This window comes from Pezoporus occidentalis, unplaced genomic scaffold, assembly GCF_034315485.1.
Source record: "Pezoporus occidentalis ecotype Australia unplaced genomic scaffold, CSIRO_AGI_Poc_V1 ctg297, whole genome shotgun sequence".
Classification (NCBI taxonomy): domain Eukaryota; kingdom Metazoa; phylum Chordata; class Aves; order Psittaciformes; family Psittacidae; genus Pezoporus; species Pezoporus occidentalis.
The window spans coordinates 266,150-290,468 of NW_026914907.1; the positions used below are offsets into that span (position 1 = coordinate 266,150).

The following is a 24,319-nucleotide window of genomic DNA, read 5'->3' on the forward strand; positions in this document are numbered from 1 at the left end:
TGCTGCCCCTGCGCCACCCCTCCTCGGGCCCGCGGGCTTTTGGAAGCGGGTCTGGCGCGGGTCTGGCCTCGATGCACCCCAAGGTCCCTGGCCGGGCCTCGCCGCTGTCGGGGCCAAGCCGTGGGATCGGCTCCTACTGCCCGCTGTCGGCCGCGTCAGAGCCCTGGCGCTCCGCCCCTGGCGCTCCCCGGTGCTCGTGACGCGACGGGGGCGGGGCAGAGCCCGGTGGTGGCCGACGGTCTGTGGAGCTGTGGCAGGGGCGGAAGGGAGAGTGGCTGGCAGGATGCTGGAGATTCAGCTAGATGATGGCGGCGTCGGGGGATACCCGGGCGACGATTATTGCTCGGGGTCGGTGATGTCGGAGCGCGTCTCCGGCCTAGCCAACAGCATTTACCGCGAATTTGAGCGACTGATACACTGCTATGACGAAGAGGTGGTGAAGGAACTGATGCCGCTGGTGGTGACGGTGCTGGAGAACCTGGACTCGGTGCTCACCGACAACCAGGAGCACGAGGTGGAGCTGGAGCTGCTGCGGGAGGACAACGAGCAGCTCCTCACACAGTACGAGCGGGAGAAGGCACTGCGTAAACAGGCCGAGGAGGTAAGCGGCGCCGCCCCGCCACCATCTTGGCCACCCGCCGGGCGGGGGCCCGCGCCGCGGTTCCTCTGCGGCCGATAGGTGGACAGGCCTGGGAGGGGTAGGCGGAGGGGCTGGCTCGGGCCTGTGGTGGCTCACCGTAGGCCTCGGCTCCGTGTTTTCCATCGGCCACCGCGGCGGCCCCCTCCTTCCCGGCCGTTGTGATGGGGCGGGCCCGCGGCAGTGGCCGGCAGTACCTTCTAGAAGGGGAGCTTGGGGCCGGGGACTGCGGTACGCGTGTGTTCTCCCGGCGGGATTCCCTGTCCTGAGTCCGCTCCCCCTGGCTTCTCCCGGCACCTTGGGCCTGTGCCTCTGCGGCTGAAGCGCCCCGGTGAAAATGGGAGAGAAAAAAGGCCCCGCTAAAAGCCAGCCACAAGCCAGTAGGGTTGACGAATTCACTTTGCGATGCCAACAACACGTAGAGGATTTGCTGATTTGTGGGTTAAAAGCCACTTTTTAAAGTGAATAATTTCTGTGCAGCCGGCTTTCTTAATGTTAGCAGTAAGCTGTTTGGTTAACGGAAGAAGTTATCTTTAGGGTGTATCATCTGGTTTTGAAACTCGTGTTTACCAAAACTACATCTCAAGCCTAAAATAATTTCCCAAGTTGGCATCTGTAGTATTCTGTACTACTTCTGTGTCATGAGGAGAACAAACCCCTCTGATGGAAGGGAGCGAAGATTCTTGGGTTACAAAGATGTAGGCAGAACAGAGAGAGGGGATGACTTGCACTCTGTCTTCTGTGTGTGCGCCTGTCCCTGCTGAAGTCATGAGCATCTTTTCAGCCATAAATGAGGACTATGAGTAGGGTTTGCTGCTCAGCCTCTTGAAGTGATAATCTGTGAGCTGGGACAAAGCAGTAGTGGTGGAAAAAACCCATCACCACTGTGTCGACCTTGTTTCTCAACACAACTGCACACAAAGTGGTTTTTTTTCCCTGTCAGACTAAGAAAGAGTTGAACGTTGCAAGTTTAGTAGTCTTACTAGGTGTCAGGTTCTGATTTAATAAGGGGTAATTAATGAAATAGCTTTTGGGCTGGAGAACAGCTTAAAGGACTGAGCAGTGTTTTTACAGATGTATTCTTGTTGCTTAATAATCATATGCAAGAATCTTGCTGATTTGAGGAGAAGGACAGTTGTGGTCTGTTACTAACACTGCAAGTGAGAGCCAGCCAAAGTTTTTATTTTTTATTGTGTTCTAATTATGTATTAATTGACTAATAGAAAATCTTTTAAGATTCTTTAAAATTCATGTTGGGATTGGAAATGATTCTGAGTACCTGAGAAATACTTAAAGTTGCACAGAGACAGAATTTTGCAGCTTCTGAGAAATAATCGTTTTTTTTTTTTAAAGTAAGTATGCTATGATGGGGGGAAAAAAACCCCCACAAAACAACAAAGAGGGTACAGATGGGGAATGGAAGAGTCCAGTTGGAATGATCATGCATCTTTGGACTGGGAGGGATTTTTGTTCTTGACTTAATAGATACGGGATGTGTTTTTTGGAAGCAAACATAGTGAGAGCATTACATGCATGACAGCATTCCCTGCAAGGAAGCACAGGAACCCATGATGATGATGCTCTCTCATTCTTGGGTACAGCTCAATGCAAGTGGGGGAGAAAAGCGTCTGCAAGGAGACTTGCTACCAAAAAGGAGTAAATAATACTGCTTTTTATGAGAACAGATGAGTATTCTGTCTCTATATCATCCCTGTTACAAGGTCATAATATGGAATATGTGGCTGTTACTTCCCTGTGCATATAAGCAAACCTTCATTATTTATTTGCACCTTGCCAGATGCTGCATATTATACAGTACTTTCCATGTTACCGAGGTGAATATCCATGTATTACAGAGAATTCTGCTGTCCACCAGATAATTGTAATTGGTATGTCTTGTTAAATTAGGGCTAGCAATTCTGATTTCACTCTCACTAAACGCCGTAAAGGAAAGTTTTCCATCCTAGTACTCTGCTGTGACTTACTCTTAAGATGATTCCATGTATTATATTTTAAAACAATCTTTGCTAAAAGCAAATTATTTCTTCATTTTCCAAACACCTGGGCTGCAGAGTCATTCCATATTTTCTACTTGTTCTAAAATAGGACAGCAGAAGCGCCTAGGCACGTGGACTGAAACAGCAGTTTCTTGAAAGGAGGGAGTGCTGTCAGTCTGATTACAGGGCTTAGTAGACAACGTCTCAGTATTCTGTAACGTCTAAGCTATTGAAGATGTGGGATTGCACCAGATTTTTTTCGTGGTTTTGTTTTCTCCCATCTGCTTCATATTATGTATGAACACAAAGTAATTACTGCTTGCATGGTACAGTGTTCTGTGGCATTAACAGCATTGTTTAGTGTGGCAGGGACATCCTGAGCTCATCTGGTCCAACACCCTCTGCTCAAACAGGGTAAGCTGAAGCAGGTTGTCCAGGACTGTGTCTGGTCAGATCTTGAGCATCTCCACAGATGGACACTCTACAGCCTGTCCTGGTGTTTGATGTCCCTTACAGTAAAGAAGTGCTTGCTTGTGTTCAGGTGGAATCTTGTGTGGTGTGATTTGTGCCTGTTGCTCCTCATCCAGAGCAGAGCCTGGCTTCTCTGTCCTCATACCATCCAGCAGGTCTCATGACTCCAGGGAGGTCTCCTTGAGTCTCCTCCAGGCTGAGTAGCTCTGGCTTCCTCAGCCCTTCCTCCAAGGGAAGATGCTTCAGCCCTTTTACCTCCTTTGTGGCCCTGGTGTTCATGGTGCTGTATACTAGCACATAGTATTTATTTATTTTTATTGGCTAAGTATTGTCTTTAGCTTGCTTTCTTCAGGAAATGATGCTTATGTGATTGCTCTGTCAGGCAGTTGGCCCCAGTGTAGGAAGCTCATGGCTGCTTTCAGCCATACTTGTGAAAGTGAAAGGGAGAAAGGCCAAGAGGAGGTCCTGCCTGAGGGACAGACAGGCAGAGGTTGTCGCCGTGCTGGTCAGCACCAGGCAGCAGCACACTCAGCATGTGGGTGTGAGACAGGTGGGTCCTACATGCAAATAGTGTCTCTTCTTGGTGTCCACTCATAAGTCACATGAGGGTAGAGTTGGGATGCTGAAAGGTTGGGGGACACCAGCAAAAATCCCCAGGGAAAACACGCTTTATTAGGTCCACTCTTAATGAGATATTTTGTTTCATTCAGGCTGCTTTCCTAATGTTCTGGAGTCTTCTTCTCTTGAAGAAGACCACCACATGCCTTAAATGCTGCTTTCAGCAGAGACTGTCAGTCATGCTTGGGCACTAGTTCCAAGATGAGCCTACACATACAAATGTGTGTAAAAGCCTTCACGTATAGGAAGCACAGAAGCACAGGGATGGTTTACGTGCGTTAGCATCACGTCTTAGAGGTCAGAAAAGCAAGGCAGATCTCTGCCAGGCGTGGAGATGGCCTTCTGACCTCTCCTTGCATGAAAACTGTTTCCAGTGAAATTTCATACATGGCAACGGAGGTGGCTGTCCTCCATACTTATGTTAATGGCACAGTAAGATCTTGGTCAGTTGATTTGTAGTATCAGTTAATGCTCATTAGAATTTTTAAAACGGATGCTCATTTAACATGCAGGTAAGTATAGTGTAGAGGTAAGTACCTGGTGCTGGTTAGGACGTCTGAGCCCCTCCTGAAAGGCTTTTATAGCTTGTGTTCTGCACTGTGACAATCCAGCACACACAAGCAATCTCCACTGGAAAGTGGTTAAGGAAACCTCTGTCTCAGTAGATGTGGCTGTTGTTTCTAAATGACAACTTTTCCTATGGTGGTAGGTATGTTTGCAGGCTGCAGGCGTTGGAGGTCTAGGACAGCGTGCGTGGGCCTTTGCTTGACTCTGGGAGTCCAGAGCTGGCCTGCAACCATGTGGCAGAACCTTCCAGGCTGTGGTTTTCAAAGGCTTGTTATTTTGCTGTTGGACCTGACTGAGAAGGGGGAGCGCTGCTCTGAGCTGCCTGATACGAGCTTTGGCAGAGTAGGGACCTCTTGAAGCAGTGTGTGCTGTCGTGTGACATTCCTAGAGGGCTGTCTTGACTTGTCATCTTCTGGGCTTTGCCATGGGTGTATATGTGCTCTGGGTATTTTTCACAGAGTCACAGACTGGTTGAGGTTGAAAAGGATCTCTCTAGGGCACGTGGTCCAGCCACCCTACTAAGCAAGGTCACCCAGAGCAGGCTGCCAAGGACCATGTCCAAGCAGCATTTGAGTATTTCCAAGAATGGAGAGTCCACCACCTCTGGGCAACCTGTGTCAGTGCTCAGTCACCCTTACAGTGAAACATTTCCTGTTGTTAAGAGGAAACCTCCTGTGTTTCCAGTTTGTGCCCATCATCTCTTGTCCTGTCACTGGGCACCACTGGAAAGAGCCTGGGGCTGTCCTCTTTGCACCTTCCCTTCGGGTTTTTGTATACATTGATGAGATCCCCCTGAGCCCTCTCTTCTCCAGGTGCTCCAGTCGCTTCATTATCCTTGTTGGCCTTCACTGGACTTTTTCCAGTGTGTCACTGTCTCTCTTGTGCTGGAGAATCCAGCACTGGACACAGCACTCCAGGGATGAATAAATTCCTTTCCCTAATTCATTCACCAGCATTGAATAAAGGGGAAGGATCACCTCCTCTACCTGCAAGGCAGTAGCTGAGGACACCATTCATCTACCTTATTGCAAGGCACATTGCTGGCTTATGTTCAGCTTGGTGTCCACCCAGACCCCCAGTTTTCTTCCAAGCTGCTTTCCAGCTGGGTGGCTCCAGCCGGGGGGGGGTGTGCCTGGGCCTGTGCTTCCAGGTGCAGGACCTGTAAAGGGTGTGAACTGTGAAAACCCTTTGCTGGTATTGCCACTGTGGTGCTTGTGTGCAGGTGTCATCCTTTCCCACTTCCAAAAAAAGCAACATCTCCATCTTACAGCTGATGTGGCCATGTATGGCTCATTGCAGTGTGCTGTTTGCATTGTTATTTTACATGGTAAACGTGTTCACCTATCAGTGTTTTATTTTTATATAATAAGATACGTCTGGTGTTTTGTTTGGGCAGGGATTTTGGGAAGAAATGGTCCTTTGGGAGAGGCATGTACTGTAGTTGCTGTTTCTGCAGCCTGAAACCTGACGTGAGGTCAGGTTTATAGCTGATAAATGGGAGTTTCTGCAGCTTGATGGTGACCTCATAGGATTGAAGGAGGAAAGCATTTGGGAATAGCGGATACCTAGAAAAAAGAAAGGCTCTGCTTACCATGTGGATTCTTTCCGCTGCATGCCATTGAAGTAACTGGCAAGAGTGGAATGCAGACCTATGGCACAGCCGTCTGTGTATGAGATCTGTCTCTTGTTCTGCAGACCCCTCTTTGTCCATTCCTGGAGTCTGGGCAGATTTCACCAACAGAATGAGTAGCAGAATCTGTGTCTTAGAGGGTTCTTCCAGTTTACCTAAAGTTTTTTAACTTTTGCTATTGTCTTGATTTATGTCCTTACTAGTTATAGGTTTCCAAAATACATACATTTAGTTATTCAGATGTAAAAAGTGACCCAAATGTGAGTGTCTGTAAAGTGATCTTATGTCTTCTGGGTGAGACAAACCTTAAATCATGGGGGATATTAATAATATTTTCTCATTTTTCTCCTATGTCTTTTGTCAGTGATATCACTTGGATGTGATTTGGAATTGATCACAGTATTGAGATTATGATTGAAACTCAGCAACTGAAATGAGATTTAAAACACAAGCAGCAACAGAAAATATTTCTGGAGACACCTGTGTTTCAGATTTATGTCTAAGTAGGCAGTGTTAGTTATAACAATTCTAATTCTCTCCTTTCCCTCTTAAGTGGTTAAATAAACTTACTAGCCATCCTTACCAATAGTGACAGCCTTGTCACTGCTTTGGCTTATGATGAGCAAGCCTGCGATGTGAAGGTGGCAGTCTTTGTGTTCGAGAGACACCTTTCCTTACAGAAAATGGTAGCAGTAAACTAAATAGGATTGTAAGCCAAAGGTTTAACATCCAATTGCATGTCTTCTGGTACAGGACTAGGATCAGTGTTTATGCAGGTAACAGTGATCTTGTCCCCATAAAACGTGGGTGTGCAGAATGCTTTTTTTTTATGTAAAAGCTGTAGATTTGTTTAGCGCATTAGAGGTGGTGTTATAGGACAAGCAGGTGTTGGAAAGCCACTCTCTAAAAATGCTGGATTAGTTACTCTAAATTTTTCTGATAAATAGTATGAAGTCTACACTGATCAGATAAAATAAATTTGGAAACTCTTCAGTTTACAAATTTTATTAATTTAAACAAAGCTCACAAAAGACATTTGTGTCAGGCAATAAAAATGACCATGTGATACATATTTCTAAATCACTTCTTCATGAGGAATCAGGCTTTCCAAACATAATACCCATCAGTCCTTGCCATCTGGTAGCCATACTTTATTCTCACTGATCTTGAAGGAAAAAAAAATCTATATCCAAACACAGATCCTCTTTGTGTCACTCAAGCTTATGGAACTTATTAATATTCATAAATACCAGTGTGTGGTATAAAAATTACCTTGAAAGTAAAATTAATCTGAGTGAGTGCTGTGAGCTGTTTCTTTATTTAAAGAGCAATTCAAGATAGTATTCTGGATGCTAGTTGATGATGATGATCTGGGGTGATGGCCAGGTTCCCCTCAACAGGGTTATCTGCATAAGTCATATTGTAATCCGAGGGAATAGGATGAAAAATGTATTGAGAGAAAGCTAGCAGGATGGCCACAGCAGCTGGCCTCTTGGCTTTGTGTGGCGCTTGGTAGGCTCTTCTTGCATAAGGAATTTGTCTTCTCCACTGTTACAGCTACATGAAGAGTGTGTGGTTTGTTAGCTTTGAACACACAGCTTTACTTTTAAAGCTTGTTACATGTAACAGATTGGGTTTGGTATCAGTTTTATCCTTAGTACACCAGATTGTCTGCAAATAAGCTCCAGTAACTGATTTTAATTATTTTAATAGGGATTTTCCACTCTAAGCAATTGGTTTGGTTTTGTTTTATCACTTTTTGCTTTTCTGTAGTCTTTTGAATACAAGTAGTTTCTGACTGGTTTGATGCAATTTGGCTCTATCTATACATAAAATAAGGAGGTACAGTATACATGTATGCGTAAGAAATTTTATTAGTCACTTCTTACTGTATTTTTGTTTTACTAGAAAATGGTGAAAGATCTGTTAGGGAAATAATACTGTGATTTGAAATAATAGTGCTCATCAGATACTGCCATACTTTCACATTCAGTCTCTGAGCATTTATGTTTAAAAGCACATTCAATTTAAACTGTTATTTTTATCGATTGATTTGTATGCACATTGTATTACTTTTTGCCTCCAGAAATATCCTCTACTTACTAGCATAACTGGAGATGTCTGATTTGAAGGGGCTTCTCTGATGCTCCCAACATAAGAGGGATGTGGAGCTGTTGGAGCGAGTCCATAGGAGGCCACAAACATGCTGCAAGGGCTGGAGCAGCTCTGCTCTGGAGCCAGGTTTAGAGAGCTGGGCTTGTTCAGGCTGGAGAAGAGAAGGGTCTGGGGAGACCTTAGGGCTTCCAGTGCTTAAAGGGGCTACAAGAAACCTGGAGAAGGGCTTTGGGCAAGGGCCTGTAGGGACAGGACAAGAGGGAATGGTTTTAACCTGCCAGAGGGGAGACTGAGATCTTAGGCAAAAGTTCTTTTCTGTGAGGGTGGTGAGGCGCTGGCAGAGGTTGCCCACTAAAGCTGTGTCTGCTCCATCCCTGGCAGCATTCAAGGCCAGATTGGATGGGGCTTGGAGCAACCTGGTCTAGTGGAAGGTGCTCCTGCCTGTGGCAGGGTGTTGGAACTGGATGACCTTTCAGGTCCCTTCCAAACCAGTCTGTGATTCCCAGCACAGTGCCTTGACTTTTGCAGGGGAAATAGAGCTTATGGAGGCCTGGCTGCAGGCACCTACCATGGCTGTGCAGGGTCTCTGGTTTCATTAGTTGCTCTCTCTCTGGAGGTCCCAGTGCAGCAGAACACTTGCCATATTCAGCTTCAGGGACATCACAGGCTCTGTTGACTGCCACATTGATCATGGCTATGGTGTTGAGGTTGTCCATCTGGTGATGGCTATCAGCTTCCTTTCTTAGTGGTTGTGGCTTCAGCGGGGGCTGTAACTCTGTTCTGAGGCCCTGCCATGGGCTTGCAGGCAGCAGACCTTGCCCTTCCCACCAGCCTGCGACTTGTCCTGCTGGATTCTCTGTGACTGCTCTGTGGCTCACTTGCAACCATTCACAAATCTTCTGCTCACTCTGTTAGAATATTTTAAGTCTGTAACATAATGGTTTAAGCACCTCTCAGGATAGTTATGTGCTTAAACACAATTTTTCATCACACCACCTTTTGTAGCAGCATTAAATGCAATTGCATCAAAGTTCCTGCTATTTGAAACACTATTTCACCAGCTCTGTGTTAGTCTCACCTTTCTGTTCCTTCACCTGGGTGGCTTTTGTAGTGTGCAGCCTGAGTTGGATTGAAATTGCCACATAATTTGCACCATAATTCCAGATACAAAAATACGTGCAATACATTTTGGTCCTCATGAAGGAAGAAAAGTTTACATTACTAGCTTGCATAATTTTTATCCTCCCCTCTGCCCCCTAAATGTTTGCTCCATTAATATTTGTTTCATTGTCATCCATGCTCTGTGTCTGTTTAGCATTTAAAAACAGTGCATCAGTATCTTTTATTTCCCTGAGTGGAGGCTTGTGCTAAGCTATGCGGGAAGCAGCCACCCATGACTTCAATAGTGGAATGTCATACATGACAAAATTTAGAAAGAAAGAAAAATCATGGAAGCAGGAGTTTAGATAGTGGTTGTTAGGTGTTCTCTACTTGCTGTATTTGTGGATGATGATCTCTATAATTTGGGAGAAAATTAATATCTACGCTCTTGAAATCATAGAATCATAGAATGTTCTGGGTTGGAAAGGACCTTAAGATCATCTAGCTTCAACCCCCTGCTGTGGGCGGTTATGTGATAAATTATCTTCAACTAGTACTTACCATATAATTTTACTGACAATCCCTCTGTCCCAGTGTCCAGCTTTCATAGTACAGCCTGTTCTGGAAGCAGCATGGGAAGCAGGAGTCAGCGTGTCTGGTCCCTGGGCATTTCAGGCAATTGCATTGTATAATCAGTTTCGTAAATATACCAAGCTTTGTCTTAAGACCATTAGTTAAATCTCCTGTCTCTTACCTTCTTCTAAACTGCAGTGGAATTGTTTTGGTTTTTATTCATGGCCTGGTTTTACTGGTTTGTTCCTAGAGTTGTCCTTTGCTATCGGTAAGTTTTTACTTTATCAAGTATTTACAAGTTTGCTGTGTTAATGGAAACTGGTCCTGCCCTCACCTCATCCCTGTTTGCAAGGCGCTGGAGCCAGGCCAAAGGCGGTGAGTGAGCTGTCCTGTGCTGTGTATCCTGCCTGCATGGAGGTGCCTGTGTGTTGCTGGGCCAGCCTGCTCTTGTGTTATAGATTCCCTCATCCCCTTCTTCCTTGAGCAGCAGCCACATCTGATGCTTGGGTTGATCCTCCTTGAGAGGCAGGAGGAATAGTGGGTGGTTTTCCAGGTACATCTTACCAGTGCTTCGTACAGTGCTGTGAATACTGTCCTGAGTGTCCCAGTGTCACACTGCCATTTGCAAGGTCCTGGTAGTAAGATGTATCTGACCTTTGTTGGCACAGTCCAGTGCACTGTGTGTGTCATGGAGCGGCAGGAGGTGGCAGCATGTCCAGTACTTGATCCCTATGGACTGCATAATTTTTGCACCAGTTTTGTAGTAAGTGCAAGATAAAGATTTTGAACAATCATGACATTTGAGATGGTTAATTAAGTATCTGAGAGTTCTAAAAGATGTGGTATAGCCAAGCAGTTTAAATTGTTGATTGCCTCATTTCAAAGTTGCAGCTGAACTTGTTTCAGGTTGTGTACTTTCTGCTGTTTATGTGCTTGTGGATATGTTACAGTCGGGTCTTTTGAACTCTGTCTTATAAAACTAGTACTGGAGGTGGCATCTTCTTATTTGGATAGCTAAACCTTCTGAGATGGAGAAGATATTGTTTATTAGAGATTACTCTATTATAGAGATTATATTATTCTATTATAGAGATTCTATTATTAGAATTTACACATATTGGTTGCATATTTTCTTCTGGTACAGTTGCTATTCGAGGTCTCTTTTATAAGGATTACAGATATATTGTGGTTTCACTACATGTCAGTGCTGCTGGGGAGATCCAGTCTGCTGGGGGATCCTTGGGGACCCAGGGTTCAACCTTCAGGTCCCGTGTTTGACCTGTGTCAGCTGGAGAAGGGTCTTATGAAGGCAAGGGCGTTCCAGAAGAGGAGGTGAGCATTGCTTGGAGCACCTTCTCACACCCATGGGTCTGTCACCTGGGGCATTGAAGAGCGAGGTCAGTGATTATCAGATGAAATTCAAGGAGTCCCTTTTTACATGTTAGAGTAACTGTGCTCTCAAGGAGCAAAAATGTTTCTAAAACTGATGTGTGTTAGATACAATACATTAGAAATTCAGGCATTGTGTGGGAGCTGATGGCTCTATTTTTCTATTTGTGTGTGGGTGCATTTCAGCTCTTGAGACCAGCAAGGGAGAACCCCTGTAAATGTTTGCAAACCCTTTGTTTTTACAAGGGAAATACTACATACGTCTACTGCCTCTCTTCCTGATAGAAACTGGGAATGTTTTAATGACATTAATTATATTAAAATGTGTGGTCATACCTTGACCACTGCAATTCTGAGAAGTGGCTTAATTGAAGGATCCTTTTTCTGATTGCAGAAGTGAAAAGATGAAGCTCTGGCATTGCTGGTGTCCGACTATTGCCATTGCCTGTACAGGAGTTACACTAAGAAAGTATGACTTGCTGTTTCAAGTGTCAAATACTTTGTGTAGACATCTGCTTCGTAAGGAAGTTAAACTCTCTTCCTAAAGTTGCTGTTGGGTGAAATGGCTCCGTTAAGAGGGCAAAACAAGGTCTTCCCCTTGTTTTGGGGGAACTTCATCAATAAACTTCATCAGTAGTGTCTGAAACTCACCAGATAACAAGAGTGGAGACTTGGTGTTGAACAGGTCAGATTTAAGTAGCTGGGAGTTGGCCTCTGTTGTGGCTTTCTAAGACAAAATACTGTCAGCGCAACTCCAAGTTGCAAACCTCACAATGTGCTGCTGAGAAGCTGTGAGGTGGATGACACAATCTGTGTTGCTTCCTTCATCTGTGTGCTCCCTGCAGGTGTGGTGACCTCCCTGGCTCCATCGTGCACAGTATGAGCCCACCCCACTTCAGCAGCAGACCTCTGTGTCTCCAGCAGATGTCTGCCAGGAGTATGTTCCTTGCTTCTTCCTGAGAAGCAACCTTTATTAGAAGAGGGTACTTAGAGCTCATCCATTTCCAGCCCCCTGCCATGGGCAGGGACACCTCCCGCTAGACCAGGTTGCTCAAAGCCCTGTCCAACCTGGCCTTGCACACACAGCGCTGCAGTCTCTTCCCAGGAAAGGGCTGAGGGGATGGGTCTAGTGCTGAACCTCCTGTGCTCCCTTTGGTGTGCACTAACATTGCAGACACTACCAGCCACCATGAATTAAGGCCATGTAATGAGATTTCTGCATCTATGTGCATCTCTGGCTCTCTGCTTGATTCATCACTGATATGATGTGATGATTTCTGATTATGTGCTACTGTTTTTAGCCTCTTTCTTCCTTTGCGAAAGGCAGTAAAGCAGGAAGCCAGGCGCCTTCGGATGATTTTGTGCTGGGTATTTTCCATGCACAGACTAGTGTGTGAGCCATTGTTGTTCATCATAATGCTGGGTTATTGCAGACCAGTTACCCTGCTTGAAGTCTGGGGATAGAACCTAACAGTAAACAATCCATGTGACTGATTTTTATATATAACAGTTTTATACTCCAGTTGTCTTAGATCACTGAAGTGATCAGCTGTTTTACTGAAGTGATTAACTGTTTAACTGCCCATATTCAGAAATTAATCTTTGAAAGCAAGTCTAGAGGCTTTGGAAAAAAATGTGAAAATGAGAAAAGATATTGAAAATATTAACTGGAATTAATAGAGTTAATTCCATTAACTGGAGGCAGCCTTGCTGTTGGAAGTGTGGGCTAGTTGTTGTTCTTGTACACCCATCTACTTTATCATAATGGGATACAAAATACTTTTTCTTAACCCTCAGTGGAATTATTTCTTTTTATTTCTCTTTTCTAAATGTCTTTGGTAGAGCTTCATAAAGATGGAGCAGGAAGCAGTGAGATCACTGAGATGTTGGTCTGAACTGAGCTCTGCTGCTGTGCTAAAAGCAGGACCTGGCTCTGAGAAACACCTTAAATCAGGGGCAGCTCCTGGCACCGAGTTGGGCCCATGATTCTTCACCAGTACCATATGAAAGAATGCAGTCAGCAGATGTGCATTTCAGGTTTTAAACTTCATACCCTGGGCACTTTAATTAATGGCAGATTTTTTTATAAATAGTGTGTCTCAGTTAAGATGTCTTTAAAAAGACCGTAAGGCTGTGCTGTTTAGGTTTGTTTTGTTGACTTTTTTTTTTGCCCACTCTTATGCTGTTAAATATTTGAGTTTATAATGAAGCAAGAATAATACCTGCAGTATCTGCTTTCCCTAAGTCATAGGAATTTGTAGTATTTTTTGAGACCAGAAGTATGAATTTGATTCATGTGAATATTCTTTTCCCCTTTGATGAATGGCTGACTTTAATCAGCACCCACAGAGACATGGGCCTTCCTTTTTGTGCGGAGGATTTGGGCAGCATGTCAATAGGATTGGCTGGGCACAAACTGAAATGAAAGACACAAGGAACAAGAGTAAGCCAGAGGGATTCTTTTTCTATTGTAACTGCTTTTGGTGCTTTTTGTAAGTACTGCAGGCATAAGATGTTCAGATGGGAAGGTGACTTTCAAGTTAGTGTCCTCTCTGCTTGTTTGTTTTTAGGATACTTAAAGGTTGGAGTGAAATCTTCATGCTCTTCAAATGGCTGAGAATATTCCCAGAGCTTCAGCAGGGTTATGTTTGTACCCCGCTTCTCTGAAAGAAATACAAAATGTGAAATGCCTGTGGTGTTTTATTTGCTGAGCTGCATTCATTCAATAGTAGGTCCTTGGTTTTAAAGTGTAACTGCCTCTGTGAGTTTGGGGTTTTAAAGTGTAACTGCCTCTGTGAGTTTGGTTAATGAAAAAAAAACAACCTCCAACAACCCAAAAACCAAAACCACTTTATTCAGTTAGTGTTCTCTCTTTCTTCTGCCCTGGTATGAGTTTCTAGCAGGTTTGGTGCAGAGGGCATGTGGAAGGGGATTTGTTGTGTGATGGATTGGGTTAGGGCAGGAGAAGGACCGTAGCTGGCCCAGGGATGCTGCTCAGCTGGGTCATTCATAGCCATATGGTATGGTCCATGAACTGTAGATTGAGGACCAGAGCATGCTGAACATGAGGTGCTGCTTCTGCTGTCTCACTTTCTGGAGGTGGTTGTTCACAAAAGTACTACAAATATACCTGAAGTGCCTGTTCTCTGACTCCTTGCACTGCTTACTTGTGCTTGTGGATGTCATATTCCTGAGCAAGGTCATTTCAATCTCTGCTGCCTTTAGTGGCTGGTAAGGCTCTTCCCTGGGTGCTGTATGAAATGCTTACTGGAAAAAAATAAAGCCTACCTGGTGACCCAGTGAGAACTCACTTGTGCCAGGCAGGATGGGCGGCAGTGACAGTGTGTGCTAAGCCATGTCCTCAGTTGGAGTGTGCTTTCCTTGGGAACGGCCCTGACAATGAAACCTTTCTTCCTCATCCCACTGCTGCAGCCGTGATTTCTTCTCTGGATCTTTTTTTTTGCTCTCAGCCCTTCAGGCCTTGCATTGCACAGGAAGAGCCTCAGGTGAGATGGCTTCTGATGCAGGAGCAGCTAAAAGGTGTTTCAGAGACAAGGAGAATGAAGAGCCCTTTGGTCCGTGCTCACAATGTAGTCATTCAATCTCTTCACCAGCAGGACAGGATATACTGTACTGCCTTTATCTGAAATGCTGTCTGAGAATAGTGTAATACGAAATTTTAATATTGCTGTGTCCATGTCTCTTTCTTCTCCAAATGATTGATTCCTAGTTTTCTGTTCTTTTATTACTCTTAGGTTGCAAATCAGATGGGACTGAAGAAGAATGAACCTTACTTGTAGAAGACTTAATCTTTCAATCAGTTTCCTCTGAATTAAGCCAAAAGAGCCGTAGCAAATCTAGGGATCGTGTTAAACATGACGTACATAGTGGGAATAAAATTGAGCCTGTGCCTTCTTTTGCTTCATAATTTATTGTTGAGAAATCTGGTGCTCCAAATGGAGCAAGTTTAACTGCTGCTTCTCTCTGTCTCATATTCAGTGCACCTGTGTCAGGATTTTACTGAAATGATATTGTTATCCTGGAAAATGTTTCAAGAACAAACCTGAAAATTTACAAAGCAGATTGCTTGGTAAATTTCTCAAATTCCATAAAAGAGATTGCTGGATATTTGCAAGTGATTAAAGGGTTTCAAGGTTGAATTAACATCTCAGAGGAAAATCTAAAACTTTATACAATCTTAAAATGTAATTGAAAGTTAAATGTGGTTCTATAAACATCTCTAAGGGAGATTAAAGCCATCATGGCTTTATTTTCTCCTCCACAGTTCTAATCCAGGGTTGTTCCTGGCCTCAGTCTCACTCTTGCTGCTCAGCTGACAGGTTTGTGTTTAATTACTAGACTGGCTGGTTGAGGCTGCTTTGTGCTTGTAGCTGCTGTGGATATAGCAGTTTGGGAATAATGTAAGGAGACTTGAATTTTGGGGTTTGTAAGGCCAGGATAGGACTTTTCCTGAAGCTGTTTATATCATGAAATCAGTTGTGACTGCAGCTCTTGTCAAGAGTTAGTGTAATATCAGTTCATTACAGTGGAGCTAAACTGAATATTTCCTTTGCTACTGGATGCTAGTATGCAGTGTAGAGAATGACTAAAGCTCCCAGGTCAAAAGTGACATCTTACAGAAATAATAACCTGAAATTACATATTTTTCTGTTGTTTTCATTGTGAAGTATCTGTAAAAATCTTCCCTTCCACCCAGTATTTTGTGCAGGAGTTCACACTGCTCTGTGCACAGCTACCACTTAGTTGTTTTTTAATGAGAGTTAGCAGCGATGATCCCTTCCCTCCCTCCATTGCCAAGAGCAGCTAGCAGAAATTCTTCTTGCTAGGTATAAATCTCTTAAATTCTGCTGTGAGAACCTCCTCCGCCTGCTTCTCTCCCTTGCTAGGCTCCCGTGTGCCACACAGCCCTTCTGGAGTTCGCTGTCACCATCTCTGGATGCAGAAGTTTCTCTCAGCTGCCTGGAATTGTGACTTATTTTTTCCAAAAGACTTACACGTTCCTGCAAAGCTTACCCTCCAAGTGAATTATAGGTGAAGCTTTTTACAAGAGTCTGTAGGGGATAGACAAGGGGGAGTGGCTTTAACCTGACAGAGGGGAGACTGAGATGAGCTCTTAGGCAGAAGTTCTTCCATGTGAGGGTGGTGAGGTGCTGACACAGGTTGCCCAGAGAAGCTGTGGCTGCCCCATCCCTGGCAGTGTTCAGGGCCAGGCTGGACAGGTCTTGGAGCAACGTGGTCTAGTGGAAGGTGTCCCTGTCCATGGCAGGGGGTTGGAACTGGATGAGCTTTAAGGTCCCTTCCAACCCAGACCAGTCTGGGATTTTGTGAAAATGGCACAAATAGAAGAATTGGTCTGAAGTATTTACACGTATTTGTAAATATATGACCATAGAAACAGATGTATTCTCTGACATCAAATTAACAAGAATAAAAATTCAGCCTCTCATGAGGAAGAGCAGTGTGGCAGAAGATAGCAGAATTGTGCTCGTTTGTAAACTCATGTTGGACAATAGTTTATGTATTAATTAATACATTAAAGATAGCTAATACTTTCTCAAATAAAATAGTATCATCAGCTTGATTAGATGCTGTTATACTAACTAGAGCACTTAAAAATTCTTATTTCATATTTTATATAGGTTTTTTTTTTTTTTTCAAGGAGTGTAAAACTCATAAAGGGCAAACACATTTTACATTTGTTCCTCATCTGTGCTTTCTCTGCTTCTTCTGTGTTCAGAAGTTTATAGAGTTTGAAGATGCACTGGAGCAGGAGAAGAAAGAACTACAAATCCAAGTGGAACACCTTGAATTTCAGACTCGACAGCTGGAGCTGAAGGCCAAAAACTATGCAGATCAGAGTAAGCAAAGTTGTACACCAGATGTGTTTATAAAGTTTGCCTTCCACACATAGGTAATGCTGCTCTGAATATATTTTTCATACTTTTTGTATGTAATGTAATTTATGCAAAACCTGAAATGTCTGGTTATGCCTTGCTTTGTTATAAAATTCAGAGCCTTCTAAAGGATGGAATGTATCCAAGCTCATTTAATAAAGGCGTCATTACTTTTTTGTGTGGGGCATGATCAGTCTCTGCAAATACAAGATCTGAGCCATTGATAAAGCTCCGGAACCTAGTTTCCATTTTCTCCTTGTCCGTGAATAGAACCTCCCATTTATTTTTTCTCATGTAAACTATTACATTCATTTGTTTATTTATTACAAATACTGCCTTGACGTGTGCAGCCATGTTTTGTTGGATCCCCTCAGAATTCGTTGGAGTTTTGTCCAGTACTCCTGTTCCTTACATAGCCAGAGGATAATGCTGGTGGCTCCTCAAATAGCCCATCCCAGAGGGTAATTTAAATCGTTGTCAAACTAGGACACTTGGAGGGCGTCAGGATAATGCTGAAGAACTCTGCTTCTGTGGTCTTGTTGCACTATTTGGACTCCTTATTTTGGGAGGTACCCTTGGATTGAGTTTGTAATTAAGACCAGATCCCACAATGTGCATTACTCTATTTCTGTTTGTTTTGTTCAGTAGGTATAAATTAATTTGTAACAAAATAGGCTTTGAGACTTCAAGTTTCTATTGAGAGTCTGGTGTGTGCTAGTTGATGGTTGGAATCTTCTCTTGGTAGTTTCACGACTGGAGGAACGTGAATCAGAAATGAAGAAAGAGTATAACGCTCTACATCAGCGTCACACAGAGGTAGGATGTCATCTCATAATTTCTGAATAAATAAACTTCTTGCCTACATATGAAGTCATGTCAAAGAGTTCAGCTTTTCCCCTACTAGCGATGACTACAGCTTCTGAACTTTGGGAGTATCAGAAATATCTGAATGGAGGGTGTTAAGAGGCTGGAGCCAGGTTCTTTTCAGTGGTGCCCAGTGACAAGACCAGAGGCAACTGGCACAAACTTGAACACAGAACGCTCCCTCTGGACATGAATAAAAACTTCTTTACTGTGAAGATGATGAGCTCTGACACGTGTTGCCCAGAAGTGTGGTAGAGTCTCTATGCTCAAAAGCCAGCTGGACATGGTAGGCAACCCTGTTTGAGCAGGAACATTTGATCTGATGGACCCCAGGAGGTTCTTTCCATCCTCAACTGTTCCGTGATTCTGTGAACAGTGCCCCACTCTCTCACCTCCCACTGCTGGTGAGAGACTCCAAGAGACGTAAATTATTTTTGGATGTGCTCTTTCATGGCTCTTCTGAGATTAATTTTAAGTAATTTCCAGCACTGTTTGTTCTGAGATTTTCTGCCAGATTAGTCCATTCACTTACATCATCAGCTTAGAAGACAAGAGCAAAGGCGAGATGTGCAGGAAAAAAAAAAAAAAAGGAATTGGAAATGGAATCTGGAGGGGATTAAACAAAAGCAGAAAATGAATCTCTTGTCCTCTGTTTGGCTCATGATTTTTTCCCTCTTCACAGATGATCCAGACCTATGTGGAACACATTGAGCGATCCAAGATGCAGCAAGTTGGGGGAAATAATCAAACTGAGGGCAGTCTACCTGGGAGAAGGTAGGGCCATAACCTTTCCATGTAATGTATGCTGCCTGGGAACGCACAGACTGAGTGTGTGCATATCTGAGAGAGAGAAACCAAAAGTAGGATCTTTCCTTGTGGGCATGGATTAAAGTTGGAGTTTTTTTTTTTGCAATGAGTTTTGGGTGAGTTATGGGGATATTTTCTGAGGCTTGATGACAAGGAGCTTTATGTGTTATGTTACAAAGCTTCAGCTTTGTCATGCTCCTGTTGATGAGGGGCCTCTGGAAAAACACATTTATATTCTCAGGTAACATGTAAAAGGTTTATCTATAAAATGGGTGAAGGTGTTGTATAAAGTATTTGTGTGTGTGTGTGTGTGTGTCTTTCTTTGTGGCTGTATGTGATAGCCAGAAAAAACACAGCAATTAAATTTGTTAGCTATTATGGATTTCCCTCCCACACCATTCCTTCTTTACAGAAAAGGAAGATATCTGTCAGTCAGTCAGTCAATAGGCTTACTTATGCCCAAGAAATTGGTGTCCTCTCCCCCATTTTTAGAGCACCAAACTGGTAAAAAATCAGCCTTTGCTTAAATAAGGCAGTGGTAGGAAAGAAGTTCAATATATAGAACTAGTCTGTTGTAGTCTTACAACAGAAGTTAAGTTCATTGATTCAGTCCAGATACATCTAGTTTTAAGTGGTGTGTGAAGGAATCAAATGCTTTCTCTCTGATGGTACTGTATACCAGTAACATTGCTCACAGGGTGGCAAGCAGAAGTGATGTTCCATAAATACTGGTTAGAAAAGTAATAGATCATATAACACATAATAGATTCTACTTAATCGAAGTAAATTAAGTCAGCCATTAAAAAGGTTTTTTCTGTGGCAGTTTTTATGTGTGGCAGATTGCTGTTTGTGTTAATCAGTGCGTGCTAATGCAGTGATTAACACTGTAATGAGACTGTCTAACCCAGGAAGTTTTAAACTAAAGCAGTGTTTTCCAGGTGAGCAGTGTTGACAAAGTAATAGGCTGCAGGAGATTAAATCTTTTTGCTATCCTTCCCATCTTTAATTTCCTCTGGCCTTGAGGAATGTTAAGAGGTTTTATACATATGCTGACTACAAGCCATGGCAGCTGCTGGTCTGAAAACCAGACAGAGACAGTACGAATTGCATGAGAATACTTGGACAAGAGTGCCTGCTGCATGTGTCCTCCCTTGTCTCTTACAAAATATGTCTGACTGTTCTTGGTTATTATCTGTGAACTTCAGCTGGACTTCACCCGTAAACAAAATCTTTAGGAAGCATTAGGCTGTGAAAAGGATTGGGATGGTGTGTCACACTACACACAAAGGGCAGCATGGGCAGAAACACAGACATGAAAATGCTGGGAAAACAAATCAGTGGAAAGCCATGAAGCTTTGTGAAATACCATGTGGTAGGGATGATGAAATGCAAAAGAGGAGCATTGAGCAAAATTATTTGAAATTAAGACTGAAGGAAAGTATGAATAATAAAGGAAGAATTAGGGTAATTTAGAAACTTGTATTTAGGTTTGTAACACTTAAATAGAATGTCAGTTGGTTTTGGGTTAATGTAATAGAAAGCAAATTTCAGGTCTTGGCACAGGACGCACGAATGCCCTCTGTCTGCTGTGGTTCTCTGTTGCTGGGTTGGACTGCTCTGGAAAAGACAGGCTTTGAACTGCCAAGGTTAGACGTGTATTGTAGGAAAGAAAAAGGAAGACCCAATCCCACCTTGTCAAGCAGTAAAAGACAGGAATCTTCAGAAACTTCAATGACTCCAGCCGAATTCCCTTCAGCCTTAGAGCCAGGCAATATCCTGAGCTGGAAGGGACCCACGTGTGGATCATGAAGTCCAACTCCTGACCCCACACAAAACAACCATATATCTAGGAGCATTGTCCAAGCACTTGTGGAACACTGACAGCTTCGAGGCATGACCAATGCTTGACTGCCCTCTCTGTGAAGAATTTTTTCTAATACTATCTGTTTGCTATTTCATTACCTCCCATAATAATTAAAGATACTTCTGTAGGCTAGGAGGATAACTTGCAGTTGGAAGATACTGGTATCTCAAAGAAAGATCCTTTATTTATTCTGAATCAGTTGATAACAGATGGATAGGGGCAAAGTGGTTGACATCACCTACCTGGAGTTGTGCAAAGCGCTCGACACTGTCCCACATGGCATACTTGTCTCTAAACTGGCGAGACATCAATTTGATGCATGGACCACTTGGTGGATAAAGAATTGGCTGGATGGCTGCATGCAGAGAGTTATGGTCGATGGCTCAGTGTTCAGCTGGGGATTGGTAATGAGTGGTGTCCCTCAGGGATTGGTGTTGAGATTGATCCTACTCAACATCTTTGGCAACATGGACAGTAGGATTGAGGCACCCTCAGCAAATTTGCTGACGACACTAAGCTGTGTAATTTGGTTGGTACACTGGGGGGAAGGGATAGGATCCAGAGGGACCTGGACATGCTTGGGAAGTGGGCCAATGCCAGCCTCATAAAGTTCAACCATGCCAAATTCAAGGTCCTACACCTGGGTTGGGGCAATCCCGGGCATAGCTACAGGTTGGGCAGAGAAGAGATTCAGAGCAGCCCTGTGGAGAAGGACTTGGGGGTGTTGGTCAGTGAGAAACTGAACATGAGCCGGCTTCAGTGTGTGCTTGCAGCCCAGAAACCAACCGTATCCTGGGCTGCATCAAAAGGAGCGTGACCAGCAGGTCGAAGGAGGTGATCCTGCCCGTCTACTCTGACCTTGTGAGACTCACTTGGAGTATTGTGGGCAGTTCTGGTGTCCTCAACATAAGAGGGACATGGAGCTGTTGGTGCAAGTCCAGAGGAGGCCTCGAGGATAATCAAGTGCTGGAGCACCTCCCATATGAAGACAGGCTGAGAAAATTGTGGCTGTTGAGCCTGGAGAAGAGAGGCTGTGTGGAGACCTCATAGCAGCCTTCCAGTATCTGAATGGGGCCTACAAGGGTGCTGGAGAGGGCCTCTTCATCAGGGACTGTAGCAGTAGGACAAAGGACAATGGGTTCAGACTAAAACAGAGGAAATTCAGGTTAGGTAACAAGGAAGAAGTTCTTTACTCTGAGGGTGGTGAAGCGCTGGCACAGACTGCCCAAAGAAGTGGTAAATGTCCCTGGCAGTGTTCAAGGCCAGGTTGGACAGAGCCTTGGGTGAGATGGTTTAGTGTGAGGCGACCCTGCCCATGGCAGGGGGGTTAGAACTAGGTGATCTTAAAGTCCTTTCCAACCCTAACCGTTCTGTGCTTCTACGATTCTATGATAAGATTGATATACTCTCATTTGTAAGGCTACTAGAGCCTTACCTAGAGGAGGGAAAAATACATTTATATGTGAATCAAGAGGGCCTGTTTACCCTTGTTCTTCTGCCAGTTGAATAGTCCTTTCAGGAAAGAATATCTTACGGTGCTTCTAGAGAGGATTAACTAATGGCTATTGCAGTTGGTAGTGTGCTATATAGTGAGTTATCTCTATGCTGTATTTTCTGTGAAACAGTAAATTATTCTCACAGCAGAGAGTGGCTTAGGAGAATGAAAATAATTACAGAACACTGTATTTGGGATCTGGCTAAAATTTCAGTATCTTAAAATCTGTTTGGGGAAAAAAATCAAAATACAAATGGCAGCCTTTTTAGGCAAAAGACAGGTATGATGGGTGTAGAACACAAGAGAAGATGTGGTGTAAAAGGAACCAGTAGTTTGCAGATGTTCTTCTGTTCATAAAATTTCCCTTACTGAACTATATTGATTCCTTCTCCTCTCCCTGTCCTGGTCTGGAAGTCTGTAGTGAGCTCCCAGAAGGTGGTCTGATCCTAGTGTGGCAGCTGAAATGGGATAAGTGTATTAGACTGGTTTCCCTTCCCGCTTACATTTCTGTAAATAAAAATCTATCTGTGGAAGTACTTATACCGTAAAATATAAAAGTACCGTAGGCAAAAACATACTTTAGGGCTTCTGTCTTTTACAGGGTGGTTTATATATGCACCTGCCAAATTTTGGTGGACTGCACGGTAGGAGTTAATTTTAATGAGCTTTTCCTTCCCTGATTTTCAAAGAAGCTAACATTAATTGTGAGTTTATGTTATCATTCCTTGAAGGAGATGCATGGATAAAATGTTTCTGGTTATATCTACAGGACTGCCATTCTCTGGGACAAAGGGAAAAATTTTCATCAAGAATTACTACCTCTTTGTATTAGAGAAATTAGTCTTTTACCCTTGTGAGTGTGTCATATTGCTAGTCTTGAGAGAAGAAAAGTGAAACACTGTGGATCTGTGAAAGTCCCCGATGGGGCAGTGACCTGAGTTTGTAGGAGCCACCAATGGGAAATAAGACTTTTCCTTCATCTCAGCCTTTGCTCTGTTGGTGTGTGTGTGTAGCTCTGACTGTATATGCTTCTGGACAAGCACTTGGGACAGATGTGTGTTTTTGTGTTGCTGCACAGCTGGGTGGGGGTGAGCACCAGCTTTTGTGTATCCTGATGCACTGGTGTGCGCTGGGGGGACATGGACATGATTTCTAATAGCCTGTCACATGAATTGGGGTGTATTTATTTATTTTCATCTGTGGGTGTGCTTGAGTGTGTTAGACTGCATAGGGGTGTGTAAGACTGTAGTGTGCATATGACTGTAGTATGCTGCACATGACACCAAGTATGTTTGCTTGTCCCTTGTGAGAAGTTTGTGCAAGAACTGTTGGGGGCCTGTATCAACAGCCATCCAGGAGGAGTAATGAGCACAGCACACATTTGTGTGTGGGGTGGATGACAGTGCATGCATTCTCCTTACCATTGGTAGGACTGCATGTTTGCATGACCTCTGGTCTCTAATGATTCTTTTCTTGTCTCACTTCTTGTGCAATTGCTGCTCTGTTTTGGCTGTTATGTTTGTCACGGCAGTCATCGCCAGTCATGGAGGAAAAGGTAAATTCTGTTGCTGCATCTTCACTTTGTTAATCCTGGTTTGGGAGATTGCTGTTGACTGGCAACAGGTGGTGCTGGGAATTTGCCCTCTGTCTGTTGGCACTAGGGTTAGACTGGCTCAGCGGATGAGGCAGAGGGAGCAACCAGGCTGCTGTGTCTGGAAGGATGTTCTCATCAGGAAGAAGCTTGTGAACTCAAATGCAGAAGACTCGGGTCCCATAACAGGATCAGTCCTCTGTGATTGGACATTTATACTTCACGTCCCAGAATATTTTATAAGTCATCTTTTCTCCCCTATTTTACTATAGAGTATGAGGCATGTGTGTGTTCTGAGTGGGCAGAAAATGCATGTTGCTCTTAGTGGCCCTCTGAAGGCACTCCTGGGTTGGGGAGTAAGTTCTGCATCTGGAGCCTGCAAAGAGTAGTTCTAATCTTTTAAGTGCTGGCAAACAGATCACAATTTTGTTACGTATAATAAGCATTAGGATGTTACCTGTAGAGCATCCTAATCCCAGGTTTTCGTTACTGCAAACTTTTATTGAGGAGTTTGCTGTTTACCTCGTAATGTAAGGTGTAATCAACCAAGTGTTATGAAGGTTACTCCAGCACTCAAAATTTAGGCCATTCCTGAGGGTACTCCAAATTTCTTTGAAGACTGATAGTCAGCTCCAAGACTGCAAAGTTGAAGTTAGCTCTTCGGTGGTGTTTGCTCTTTCCCCTT

At 43.8% G+C, this 24,319-nt stretch overlaps 1 protein-coding gene across 31 annotated transcripts in view; it reads left to right on the forward strand.

The window, feature by feature from the left end:
* Window positions 1-204: 204 nt before the first annotated feature.
* MAPK8IP3 (mitogen-activated protein kinase 8 interacting protein 3) overlaps window positions 205-24,319 on the forward strand; it is a 78,585-nt gene continuing 54,470 nt past the window's right edge. For 15 of the 31 annotated variants that reach the window (XM_062626690.1, XM_062626691.1, XM_062626696.1 and 12 more), the window contains exons 1-5: window positions 206-601; window positions 16,857-16,977; window positions 17,759-17,829; window positions 18,560-18,651; window positions 23,575-23,598. In XM_062626690.1, coding sequence (XP_062482674.1) covers window positions 284-601; window positions 16,857-16,977; window positions 17,759-17,829; window positions 18,560-18,651; window positions 23,575-23,598 — 626 coding nt within the window. In that variant the 5' untranslated portion in view covers window positions 206-283. Of the gene's footprint in view, window positions 602-16,856; window positions 16,978-17,758; window positions 17,830-18,559; window positions 18,652-23,574; window positions 23,599-24,319 lie in introns of all 31 variants that reach the window. The other 16 variants (XM_062626697.1, XM_062626704.1, XM_062626710.1 and 13 more) reach the window with 4 other exon arrangements.